Here is a 13,996-nt window from a genome sequence, read left to right on the forward strand (position 1 = left end):
TTTAGACTAAGTAGAGGATTTTTCAGCTTCTCATGCCCAGCCAGCAAGAAGGCTGGAGGGGCACAAGTAGTTGGGAGGGGACACAGCCAGGGCAGCTGACCCAAACTGGCCAAAGGGGTATTCCATACCGTGTGATGTCATGCTCAGTATATAAACTGGGGGGAGTTGGCCGGGAGGGGCAGATAGCTGCTTGGGGGCTAACTGGGCATCAGTCGACAAGTGGTGAGCAATTGGATTGTGCATCACTTGTTTTGTATATTCCAACTCTTTTATTATTGTCATTTTATTATTATTATCCTTATTATTTTCTTCCTTTCTGTTGTACTAAACTGTTCTTATCTCAATCCACAAGTTTTACCTTTTCCCATCTGATTCTCTCCCCCATCCCACTGGGTGCGGGTAGAGTGAGTGAGCAGCTGTGTGGTGCTTAGTTGCTGACTGGGGATAAACCATGACACATGGTTAAAAGGAGAGACTGCTGTATTTATTCTACAGATGATTCATAAATCCTTCATTATCTCATACTGTTTTCATAAATTTTTACCTCCAGAATATAGTTCCATCCCTTTTCATTGAAGACATCATCTTGAAAATGCTCCCTATATACTTCTTTGGCTTCCCTGATTTTCTCTTTGGTCACCACTTTACCTGTGGTTTCAGAAACAGATGAAAGCTTAGAAACTTACAACACTCATCAATTTATAAAATAAACAACAAAAAAGTTCAGACACAGAAGTCACTTTGCCTCCAACAAAGACATGGAGAACCTGTCAAATGCAGTAGTCTAGCTATGTTAAAACCAAATTTTACTTTCATTTATTATATAGATTAGGATGCCCAAGAAACCAACAATAAAATACACTTGTGGTTTGCAGGTGACTCAGGAACAATTTGCAATTATTACTCTTTTATGACGGTCAAAAACCCATCATGAGTTTTAGTAGCAGTGCTTTTCACAGAGGAATGTGACAACTGTGCACGTTGGCACATGCAACAAGACATAACCAGACTAGTACAAGGGTGAAGCTATGCTGCTCCAGGGAGAATCCCTGTGGGGAGGCCTTACAACCAATCTTTGATTGACCACCTTGTGATAGGAACTGACAGACTAACCACGTTATTTGAATAAGCATTGCTACTGCTGTAGGACCAGTCATCTACTGGAAACATTAGAGAACAATCCTCAGATGGCTAAAGAGAAAAGAAACAAGATTATCAAGTGTTTGATTATAGTGGAATTCCAATCTTTGGCAGAATTGGCAGACATATTTATGAATTGTGGATCAAGACAAAGATATATAAGCCATATGACTAAAGCTTTCCTTCTAAAGCTTGGGAGAAGACAACTTGCATTCAGGTCAGAACAGGTGATATTTGCACATAATGCAAAAAAGCAAACAAAATCTTAAACGTGCACCAAGGAATTTTCAGTTGTTACTCTTAAAGTTGTCAATATTGAAAACATTTTCACATGTAGCTGCCATATTCAATGATCTAAGCTGAATGGCAACCAAAATTTAAGGGAAATTAAAAACATTATTAGTTTACACAGTAAATAAACCAGCAAATACAGGCTAACATTTATGTTCAAAATGCGAAATGTGTTTTCCCTCTAATCTTCTATCTTCTTGTGATTCTATGCAGTCTTGCTCTATCTCCATTCATTTCAATTTAGCCCACTGAAGCTGGGATATGAACACCTCTTTGTTTTTAATAAACCACTGGTATAAATAAACACAGTAGAGAGGTGTCTGAATTAAGAAGTCAATACCATCTTATGAGGGTGGACATCTCATTTTCAGAATCACATAAATAAGATCTTATGCATGTCACTACCTATGCTGTACCAAGCCAACCTGGAATTGTTTCAACCGTAAGGCTCCAGCCTTGAGAAAAATTAAGATATTTATTTACAGGTAAAGTTTTACTGGAATTTGAGACAGTTACCTTTTAAGTATTTATTCAGAATGTACTGCAAACCATAAAAAACAGTTTCTTCGTATTTCACTTTCCTTAATTTGGAATTTTCAGTCTTCTTTTCACGACATTCAAAGTAGGAATATACTTTGCTTGTGTTAGGTGGGTATTGCTTGTAGTGTGTAACCTACATTAAGAAAAACTTCAGTAAGAGCTCAAAACATCACTGCAAAACACAATCATATTTGTACATTAAAGCTGAGAGTAACTCCCAATGCTTCTGGACTACTGTTATTTATCCGTTCACATTCCACGCAGTAGGTATTTAGGGGATTTCCCCTTCTTTAGGTGCCTTCAATTTTCAGTTCAAAAGACTGTCTTCCCTATCTTACTCTTTGCTACTGTGTCAAGCCTTTCCCCCTAGAGTAGTCTTCACAGTCAGCTTTTCCACTCCCTGATGACTTCGCTTTGATTAACTGGGAAAGACACTGGTTAGGATTTTGGGAGCAGCACTGAGCACCGACGTGCCAGGTCAGTTTTCACTCTCCCGCACTTCGGCCAAGCCAAATAGCTACAGGCAGCACTAAGTTGCCTGCCACTACCAAAGTGGAGGTACCTGCTTGTATTTGATTGAAGTTTTGAAGGCGATAGTCACGTAGTTCAAATAAACGCTACCCAGACTCAAGAAGGCGTTGACGACGGCCTTTACCCAAGCATCTCATTCACCATGAGCAGAGTGGGTTTCTCAAGCCCCGGTTACATCAAAGCCAGCTTACAAAACTGTTACTGTCAGTTATGCTGTTAAAATCTACCTGAGGTCTGTAGCTTCCCACAAAGTTTGCTAGATGGGCTTTTTTCCAGTCTTTGAAAAAGGTCATGTTCAGCATAAAGGAAGCATGAAAAGTTGCAGCCTGTAAGTGTGTATCACACGGAAACTGGTCATATGAACATACCATGTTATGCTGGATTCAACCATAACAGCTTTTTTTAGCTAATGATAGTAAATCTACCCAGAAATTTGAGTAATATATCATTTGAAACAATTACACTCTAAACATTAACAACTTAAACCTGCAAAATTTTATCTCCTAATGTGTAAAAAGCAAACTCCATGCAAAATCCATAATTCCACATTAAACAAAAAGAATACACAATGACATAAATTTCATACTATCAGTGATAAATTATAGGATACATAAATCAGCTTAAGGCATTTCCAAAGGTGAAGCTATCAAAAGTTTTCTTAGATTATGATGAAAAGTCTGTGAACAAGCCTATGCATTCCATAAGGGAAAACTGTTCCTACGGCCAAGTAAAGCACCATCATACATCAGAACAAAACTCAAACAGGTGTGAAATTCATGTCTGAATTTTTCCAAAAAAACCCAGATTTATAGGTTAGAGCATGAGTTCATTGTAAGTTTCTCGCTGTTACTTCTTACTCTAAAATCACCTTAAAAATGTTTGTTTATAGTATCACAAGGAATTGGAAAAGGGATAATTTTACCACTTCTACCTCATTGTCCTGGGTTTTTAAATGTACCTCTGACACTTTCAAAATAAAATATTTGAAGGTTTCCCTTACCTGTATTGCTAAACCTGTATATTAAAGGATTTTAAAAATACAGTTTTTGTTTTCCTCTAAAATGCCATTTATAGTTAGTATTTCACTCAGTTTGGACAATGAACTAGACTGCTCAGCTGAGTTTTTCAGTTCTCCTATACCAGCACAATGCTGTTACAGTTGTGTTTCCAATGCTGCAAGGAAACATTCAAAGAATGAAAAGGTCAATTTTCAGATCTTTCCATTATCTTTATTTGTATGAAGTTTTCAGGGCCAATCAAATAAAACCCAAGCTTGTCATTGCAAGTTTTCTGCCTTTACTTCAAACAAAGCACTGCAACACAGGCATTTAATGGAGCACTAACCTATTCTGTTCCAATTCCACAGCCACTCAAAAGCAGAATGTTTAAGAGTAGTAATGTTAGACCCAAAGACAAAACCTGGCTTTTAGATTTAGTTCTAGCTGTTAATAAATGTCTTAACAAATTATAACATGTCCTTTCCTAGTTCTACGCAGAACTTCCAAAAACGTAAATCGCACTGCCAGCTCACAGAAAACTCTCTTCAGAATATCATCATGTTTAAAGGAAAAAAAAACCCAAATAAAACAAAACACAAACAGCCCCTAACTCCCCTCCACTTACTGTGCAGCAGTCAAAAAATATGCTCCATTTTACATGTCTTTCTAAGGGGAATATGAACACACACACACAACTCCCTTACAAAAAATTGTATTAAATGGACTCAGAGAAAAAGACCATGTAACAAATCATTAGAAGGTTCATTTGCTGTAAAGCACAGAGCATAGAAACTCCTTCCTTCACACCTTTGCCACTCAAGTTACAGCAACTGTATGAAAAATTTTGCTCTTTTTTATGACTGGGACTGGACTTTAAGTTGGTGTTTCTTTATGATTTGATTCTATCACCTGGGAACTCTGTTTATTTCCATTCTTCATCCTATTGGCATGCTACAGCTTCATGATTTCAGAGTAAATGCTCAACAGAGAACCCACCAGCTTCAAGTGTACATAGCAGATGTCTCAGGAACAATTCCCCAAACCAATATCTGAATTCCTTGTGACAAGCTCTAGAGCAAACCAATGTAACACTGTTGTTCTCACCACAACGGTTCAAGTAAAACAAAGAAAACTACATCTGTGTGAGACTGCCTACTCAGATTTCTTTTAAAAAGTTTAATTATCCAACTTACTGACTATGAGCAGGTTGCTGAAGCCAACACCTATATTATAATGAAAATTTGCATAATCTTCAGCTACGGTCTTAAAAAAAAAATTTGACTTTTGCAGTTCAAAGACATCTCCTCCAGCTAAACGCTTCTCTCTCTCAAACGGGTTATAGGCCCAAGTTAGCTTAAGGTGTACAGGGCACACATTGAGGTGGTGCCACCTCTTCCCATTGCGTTTCAATACAGGGGTTTTTTAGGGACCTCCCATTCTAGCCCTGCTTTGAAGCACGATCACAAAACACGGTGCTCTGGCTGCAAATCAGAACTTGAGGGCTGAAGTCAGTCTGGAATGCTAACAGCCAGATTTATCCTGTATGTAGCATACCTGGGGAAACAGCTACTCCAGACTACCTTGCTGGCAGTTTCAACCTAAAAAAACCCACTCAAGTTCCTCAAACATTAAAACACAGGTGTAGCTAACTTTTCTGACATTAAATTAGAATCCTAACCTGAAAATATATGCTGGCTAGTGTCCAGAAAATAGTTATTTCTAGGGATTCAAACTGAAATAAAAATGTTGTGTATGATAGAAATGTGATTTTATCAATTAAATTGCTTCAAGTACTTGAAAGAGATAATGAACTAATTTTACAAGTGACATGTGTAACATTCAATTATATTCTTCGCACATTAGAATCCATTTAAACAGTGAAAAATACACATCCCTGGCAATGAAGGTATTTACATCTAAGCAAACTTTACATCTGTAATTTAAAATAACTTGTGCTTCTTTTGAAGCTATTAGTTTTATCTACAAAGCTGAAACACCCTTTGGGTGTCTGCAAGGCTTCTCACAGACTACTCAGTATTTAAAGACACAATTGCAATCTTAAAGTACCACACTTCCCAAGAAGCACATGCTTACTACCAGCATGCTGTATAGGTATGTGAGAAGTTAAACACAAGACCTGCATCCCCTGTTCACTTATCTGGCCATCTGTTTTGCTTTCAAGCTCTCAGGCAGGGCACCATACCTAGCAGGAGCATCTGCCCACAAAACATCACGGCAGCTCTGACCGTTAGCTGGCATTTCTGGACTTCTAGGCCACGGGGAAATAATATCCATCCACCTTTGGTGGTCAGGAGGTTTAGCATGTAGTGAAAAGCCTGGTGGTAAAAACCAGTCTGAAAAACGATCAAGCTCTAGGGAGCAGGAACAGTTCACAGGAGACACAAAGAATGCCACTGAAAACAAAAAAAACCCAACCAAACAATCAAACAAAAAAACCCCAAACCCAAGACAACACTACAAGAGACTTGGACAATGAAAACTATGCTTCAGAAAATGCCTGAACTTTCCTTGTTGTCAGATGAAGTTTTGCATCTTTCTGTATTCTAAAGAAGAGTGGAAAGAAGAAGCAGTGACAATATTTGAAATTTATTTTAGGTGACTTACAGATCAAGACAGTATTGATAAATCTATGCTTTCAGTTAGGGGATGACAGAAGCAGGACTTGTACAGGCGGGCTCTTGATAAGTAGGAGTGACTATGAAGCCAGTAGGAAACCCCTTCTCTACAGAAGAAAAAAAAAAACCCAACCAAAAACGAAACAAAAGCCCCTACTGGGATTAAGAGACCCTTACAAGAAAATAAAACCCCAAAATATCTTCAAAGGCCTTTTGATATTTAGTTCAAAGGCTATGGTTTAGGTTTTGTCAACAAAAAGCATGACAAACAGCCTTGGAAGAACCACCTACAACAAGGTTACGTACTATGACTGAAATAGAGCACTTTTATTCCAGTTGTGATTAAATTTCATCCAAATAAAGGTACATTCTGAACAAAGAATACCTCCAGAAGGACTACATCTACTTAACTAAATCAAGTCAGCTATTTGAGAAAAACCACGAAGCACAAATTGCATTTAGATCAGCCATCCAAAAAACTACCCCAAACATTAAGAGTTAAATTTTAAGAAAAAGGAATTAACAGGTATTCATCATAAAACAGGGATGACTGAGGTAAAAGCTGCATTTTTATAGGCTAGATAAGAAAAACTTCGTCATAAAGCCAAATAATCTCATAATCTACAATCTTTGTTGGACAAGAAATTGCAGTGAAATGACTTTAAAAGGTTATTTAAGTCTACATAACTCAACCATTTGAAAACATGAGAAAACTAGGTCTGAACCCGAGTAGAGAAGTGAGGCATGACCAAATTCCCCATCCGGGGTTTATTCCTGGTGCTCACCTAGGTCAGATGGGTGCTAACGTGAGCCATCGGAAAGATGCTTCTAAGCCCTGCCTACAGTGAAGGAAACAAACAAAACCCCAAATATCTAGCCAGCAGGATCTATATCCTTCCCACTGTGGATGAAAACTGATGGTAGCCTGGTTTACGTGACAACTAAAAATGAGAGCTATGGTTGTAGGGTACAGTGTCAGAATGGCTTGTTGATGCTGGAAGAGATATATTTGGGGGATCCTCACCCCCACAGACAACTTACTGAGTTAGATGACTGACTTCAGTGGTGCTTCTGGCATTTACAGCGGGGAGACTTCTGTGAAGCACCTCTGAGATCCCCACTAGTTACGGAACATTGTGGAAAGAGGCCGTGATTTGAAAGACTGCTTTACCTAAACCTTTATGAGGTTTAGCCAATGGAGAGGTTAAAGCAAAGGTTGCCAATAACCTATATGGAAAACAACATCATTAACAACAATGAGGAGATGAACTAGTACTTGGGAACGAAGGAAATGCTTTATCAGATATACCTCACTGGGATGAGACATAACTAACAGCAGTTATAAGGCAGTGCTGACCCCCTTCAGGTGGAAAAAAAACCAACCCAACAACACAAAAAACCCACAACTGTGACTAGCAGTTATATTCAACAAGGATGCTTTTGCAGCTTTCAAAGCAATCATAAAAGGAATGCACACCACAAACAAAGGTGGAAATGAAAACCAAACCAAAAGTCAGTGTGGTTAAATGATAAGCTTATTTGAACAAAAGAGAAAACATCAGAAGAATCAATCTTCAATAACTCAACAAAAAGGACATCCGACAATAGCTGGTAAAGTGCAAGACACTTGAAGCGAGTTAAAAATAATAATAATTTAAAAAAAATCTCTAAGAGTCAAGTACAATCTTACTATTTTAGTTACACATGAGCTTCAGATTACCATAGGAAAGTAGCCTTAGAGAGACTCCAGAGCCCTTATTAAAAATGTGTAAGTGAAGCATAATACAGATTAAGATAGTATTTAAGAACTAAAGTGAGAATATTGGGAGATATCTGCTCTTATGAGATGAGAGGGACAAGCTAATGCAGGTTATGACTGAAGGTTGATCTTGTACCACTTTTAATGTCTCTATTCTAGTTCATCCATCATCTTTTATATGTGTATTGAAAAATAAGAGGACCAGAGGTGAGCAAAGAAAAGAGATCAGTCAGTACTAAGGAAACTAAGGAGAGCACATGCAAGCAACTGAATTCCTATGGAAGCTGCACATTATCAGCAGAGATGCTGTAAATGACCACGTCCACATTCATTTAAAAAAACAGGTCAAGTGTAAGCACTAGAACTGAATGTATTCTAAATTGCTCAGAGACAATACAATGTTTAAGAAAAGGTAACACTTCACAGCAGATTTCTTTACCACTAAAAATTTCTGTGTGTTTTGCATCCAAGATTATAATAAAGAAGATGACAAAATGCCTTATGCTTACTGTTTACACATTTGCGAATAGTCAGCTGTACTGCCTCACATACTGCTACAAGTTTCCTGTTCTTTAAGGAAAAAAGAAAAACATTTACCTTTTCAACAATTAAAGTTGCAATGATTCTGGAAGGGGTTACTTTCCATTAATTTAAAAATTGGCTGAATGCTGTATAGTTGCAGTGTTCCTTTAGAGCAATGATGACTCGGGGTTTGTAACAGGACCGTGTGACTGCAAATCAAAACTTGGAAGATAACAAACCTAGATAGAGCGAAGATTGCTTCTTATAAAGGCTGTGAGCCAGAAGTTTGCAATGCTTTCCCACTGACAGAATTGCAGGAGGTAAGAGAACACATTCATACCCCCACCACAAGATTTTAACTTAAAAAAACCCAACAACATATATACACATACATGGGCTACTGAAAAGAATATTTTGGAGTCATTAAGTACTAGTCGAAATCAATAACCTAAAGAGTACTCACGTCTCCTCCTTGCATACCTCTAGCCTTCTAAATAAAGAATATACAGGCTGTCAGAGCCTGCAATAAACACACACTCAGGTGTGTGTATTCAGAAGTAACTGCTCTCCTACATCCATGCAGAGTAAAAGAAGTCATTTGAATGACAAATACTTAAAATTCAACATGTAAGGCATACAGAGTTAAAACATATCTTTTAGGCTTGCTTGAGGCATCCAGAAAGAACTGAATTCTGACACAGATCTCATTTACAGTCTAGATAGCAAGTCAGTTCCTCCTATGGGGTAATTGCGTGGCAGTTTATTATAGCTATGAGCTTAATTATGAAACATTCCAAGCAACAGTAATATATTCCATTGGTAAAAGCAAAATAAGCTATTATTACTTTAGCGAACAAGGTTCAGCCCTCATTTTGACAGCCTTTCCCCACTTGCAGCTCATGGTCCATCCCACCCAGGCCTGGCACATGCCAGTCACTGGTGTCTTCCGACTGCTGAGCTGATCCTCCCAATGCAGCTTCAGACTACACACACCCCGGAAGATTTCTTGTCTGTGCAGAAATAAACACGGGATAAACAGAGCACTGGGAATCAAAGAGAAAGAAAATGGAGAGGTGGTGTGTCAACAACATCAGACGAACGAGGAACTCAAGGGCATGGACCTTTTTCCTTGGGAAGCGCAATGAGTGAACAGAACCCTCACCGTCACAGAGGGACAAGACTGCAGGGACTTCTTGGTATAGACACGTCATGCAGCATCAACCACGAGCTTCAAGGAGCCTGCTGATGGCCCCTCGCAGCTTTCTAGCAACAAGGATTTTAACTTCAATGCTTCCCTTTTTCAGTAATACTGAGTCACTAGCAGAAAACTTTACTATTAAAAGCATCATTGCTATACTGGACATTCACACAAAGAGGTTCCCCCGATAACACCACATTGATGAATCTCTTGAAAGTCTTATGATCCAAAGAATTAAAAAGACTGCTGTTATTTATCAGCAGGATGCACACATACCATACCATATGCCCACACCCAGGCTCTGAAGGGATGGCATATAATACCCAGTCCACAGGAGGAATTATACTCTTGGGGGATTTGGAGGAGCTCACGAATACGCAACAAAGTACACACAGGAAGAAAAAAACCCCTAATTGATGTAAAAACATTTATCTTGTTATGGGGGTTAGAGATAAAGTGGACAATTTGAAGGCCAGCTTCAAAATCGTGGAGCGCTTGTACAATTCAGTAAGCCCCAGATCATAATGGAAACTCAGTGCTGGGTCCAGCGTGTAGCAAGTCTCTGAAATTCACCCACTGGGAACTATTTCTACCTAGAAATACCCAGTATACTAGAAATTAGCATGATACTCGGCTGTTTTTCAAAAACAGCTTTTGAGATTTTGAAACTGAATATCTGGTAATCTTCTCTGATTTAAGAGGAAGTGTCCTATGATGTGCACATAGACAGGGAAACAGTTTAGAGGGAGGGGAGGCCGGCTTAACTGTCAACATAGGCACTAAACCAGTAACCAGTTTTCTCTCCACGCCAAATTTCCAGCTGTAGAGAACTGGGACACTGGAGCTAACACTCAAACTAATGAGTTGTGACAGATATGACCCTGAGACACCAGAACTTTTTACTCACGGACAGCTGCCTAAGCTAGGGTTGTACTGTTTAGGGTGGTCTGCACATTTATTTTTCTTTTTCCGGAGCTGTTTATTTCCACGTGACTTTTGTCAACAACATTAGTTTGTATGGATCAGCATCTACTGCAATAGGATCACCAAGTAAGCCTCTGAACTGATACATGTTTTTTCTCAGAGTCTGAATGTTATATACGGACAGTACTGCACACAAACAGATGCTACAATTGTGGATACAGCAGAAATATCTTAAAAAACCCTAACACACACACATAAGATCAATTCTCATTTTTGTTTTAATTGCTAGTAAGAGTGTTTGGTAACTCCTGTAAAAAGCTTAATGTTGCAAACTACCAGATATTTTAGTGCAATTGTTAATGAAAGTGCTCTCACTAAGTGTGTTTCATTGATTAGGAAATGCCAGTACCGTCCAGGGAGAAGATAAGTGATGTTTGCTCATATTACCTAACAAGATAAAAGAAGCTACTTGTTTAAGCGTTGTTGTTCAAAGATGCCTGAGTTCCTAAGATTTTGAAAAAAGCATACAGGAGGGGAGATAATTTGAATAGCCCTAGCAAAGCAAAGTAGACAATTCCAACTGTTTTTAATATAATACAATACAAAATGCTCCTAGCTGCCACAGAAAACCTCATCCAAATTCAGTTTTCAACTGGGAAAAAAAAAAAACCAAAACCAAACCCAAACCCAAAACCAACTTGGGCCTTTACTTGACCTCTAAGATTTCTACCACTCCTGGAACGTTACCACACCATCTTTCCTATGAAACAGCAAACCAGAAGCAAAGTGGTCATCTGTCATCCCAGCGTTCCTCACTACCACTAATCCTAGAGCAGATCCAGTGAATTTAGGAAAAGCAGTGTGCAAATTAGGTTTAAAATAGACACCATTTAAACCCAGGCCTACAGTATTTAATGTGATTAGTCTCAGACATGGAAGAAAAGTGGATCTTCCATGTTTAAGTTTGATAACGAACACTTAAACATAGTTCTTAAAGAGCACTGTAGCTAGATTAAGCCCTTAACGAAAGCAGTTTTGTGAGCCCTCAACAGCAGCTCTGACTGAGCTGCTCCAAGATCTATCAGCGTCTTCCGGTCTTCCAACACACCTTCCCAGAAACAGCAACAACAAACGTTAAGAATTTCTTTACAAAAAGAGCATCTTTATGTAGCATCATATAATAATATCACAGAGGAGCTGGGACAGGTACAACAGCACAAGTCAGCAATCGGAGCACACAGTGAGGCTTGTACTTTGGTAGTTAGCTGGTAACAAGACCTGGTCGTAACATCATATTTGCTTTTTTCAACTCTTCTATTTAGAAGTATGTCCCCCCCAAACCCATCTGAGGGGTCAAATCTTTAAAGAGCTATAACACAGTAAATGCTTTATAATCAGGACCGTTACTGTAGCTTTCTTGAGGGCACCAACAACCTCTTTGGCATTGCAACGCAGCTCCCGACGGGAAAAAAGTTAGTTTCTCAGCCTGGGAGACAGCCACAGGGTGCATCCGTAGGACCGGACTCGGACGCTGGCTCTGCCCAGTGCCGAGAAACCGTATTAAGGCTCCCGTTAACGCAGCGCTGCGCAGGAGGACTCGGGCCTGGGCACACTCACGTTGGGAGGCACGTCAAGAGCGTCTGGGTGGGAAACCACCGGATCGGAGCGCGGACAGCGAGCGCGCCCGCACTTGGCCGTTGCCATCAGGCAACGCCGTTCTCAAGTAATTTCCCGGAACGAAGGAAGGGCTGCGAAGCGCGGCTCCCTGCTCCGGACGAACACCTTGCCTAGCAAATCCGACGCCGCGATGACCAGAAACTAAGCCGAGGACCACAGAACAGGCGCTCTGGGGCAGCCGGCGCCTCGGAGCGCTCTGCACCACAGCCAGGTACGAAGCCGCAGGCGGGCAGCCGGCCGCCGGCCCCGTTTCGCCGCCCGAGCTGAGCGAAGCGGGAGAAACGAGGGACGGAAAAACGGAGTCACCGCTCTGCCCGCTTTCCACCCTTCCCGCCGAGGCAACATGTGCGCCCGCTCCCGTCCCCGGCCGGGGAAGGAGGGAAGGAGCGGGCGAGCGAGGGCGGGCAGCCCGGCGGCCGCCACCGCGGGCCAGAGGATGCTCGGCGGGAGGCGGGAGGCCCCCCCAACCCCCCCCGCCTCCGCCGTGCCCGCCGCGGCCGCCCCTCGCGCCCTGCCCTGCCCCGCTCCGCGCCTGCGGGACGGCGGCGCCCCCCTCGCCCGCTTTCACTTTCTTTTCTCGGCCGGCCCCCGGCGGCGCGGCCCCGGGCACCCCGCGGGGCAGCGGGGAGGTGGGGGGGGGAGCAGCCCGCCTCCCCCACCCCCCGGCCAGGCCTCCGCCGCCCCCCCGAGGCCGGGCACCCTCTCTCACGCCGCGGGGCGGGGAGGGGAGGGGTGGGGGGCGACGTCCCAGCCCCCGCGCAAGGGAAGGGAGCCGGCGGCGACGGAGGACGGCCCGGCCCGGCCCGGCGGGTCCGGTGCGGCGGCGGCGCCAGGGCGCCCGCAGAGGTGACCCCCTCCCGCCCAGCCGTGCCCGCACCCGCGCCCACCTTGTAGGAGTCGGTGGCGAGGAGGATGTTGAACTCGGCCCCCGCCGCAGCGCACTCCATGTCGCCGAGCCCGGGGAGGCGCCGCCGCCAGCACGGACAGGACTGCGCCGCGCCGCCGCCGCCGCCAGGCGCTCGGTGCGGGGGGCGGAGGGGGAGCGAGGAGAAAGGGGGGACGGGGACGGGGCGGGGACGAGGGGATTACGGCCGCGGGGCGGGGACCGCGCGCGGCTTCCCGCGCCGCTGATTGGCCGCGCGTCTCCGCCGCCGAAGGCGGTGCTGTGAGGTCACAGGGCGGGTGGGGCGGGGTCAGGGCGCCAGGCAGGCTCTGATTGGGCCCGCCGCCCGGTCGGTGCAGGGGAAGGGAGGAGGCGGCCGTGACACCGCGGGAGGCGGGGAAGAGCCCCTTGCCCGCACGTTCTCTTTCACTGGGTTCCGGGCGGAGGGCGGGGGGGGCGGGGCCGGCTCGGTGACGCCGCTGCGCGGCCGGTGCGCACTCTCTCGCCATTGGCCGGCAGCGCGGCGGCGTGCTCGGCCGAGCGGCCGACGGTCGGGCGGAGAGGGGGCAGCTGGAGGGGCGTGCGCATGCGCAGGCGCGGGGGCCCCCGGTTTCGATTCTCTGCGGCCACCGCCTCCGGGCGGCGGTGACGGGAAAAGGCGGGCGGCGGCCTCGGCCTCCTGCGGGGGGCCGGCCCGGGCCGGCCCTGCCCAGGCGCACCCCGGGGTGCCGTGCCCAGGGTCAGCCGCTCCGGCGGCAGCGGAGGCGGCCGTGAGGGAGGGCCGGCCGGCTTCCCGCCCGCCCTCCGCCCCCGCGGGCTGCGAGGAGCCCCGGGGCCCTGTGCCGCACCGGGCTGTGTCGGCCGGCGGCGGGGCTGTGGGAGCCGCCTCGGGGGGAA

The 13,996-nt window shown here is 44.1% G+C and overlaps 1 protein-coding gene across 1 annotated transcript in view; it reads right to left on the minus strand.

Moving 5' to 3' along the window:
- NAMPT (nicotinamide phosphoribosyltransferase) overlaps window positions 1-13,262 on the minus strand; it is a 30,446-nt gene extending 17,184 nt beyond the window's left edge. The window contains exons 1-3 of the mRNA XM_075024847.1: window positions 13,104-13,262; window positions 1,948-2,104; window positions 545-648 (exon numbers count right to left, since the gene is read on the minus strand). Of these exons, the coding sequence (XP_074880948.1) occupies window positions 545-648; window positions 1,948-2,104; window positions 13,104-13,163 (321 nt within the window). The 5' untranslated portion in view covers window positions 13,164-13,262. The remainder of the gene's footprint in view (window positions 1-544; window positions 649-1,947; window positions 2,105-13,103) is intronic.
- Between the last annotated feature and the right edge of the window lie 734 nt (window positions 13,263-13,996).

This window comes from Buteo buteo, chromosome 4 (assembly GCF_964188355.1).
Source record: "Buteo buteo chromosome 4, bButBut1.hap1.1, whole genome shotgun sequence".
NCBI classification, from domain to species: Eukaryota; Metazoa; Chordata; class Aves; order Accipitriformes; family Accipitridae; genus Buteo; species Buteo buteo.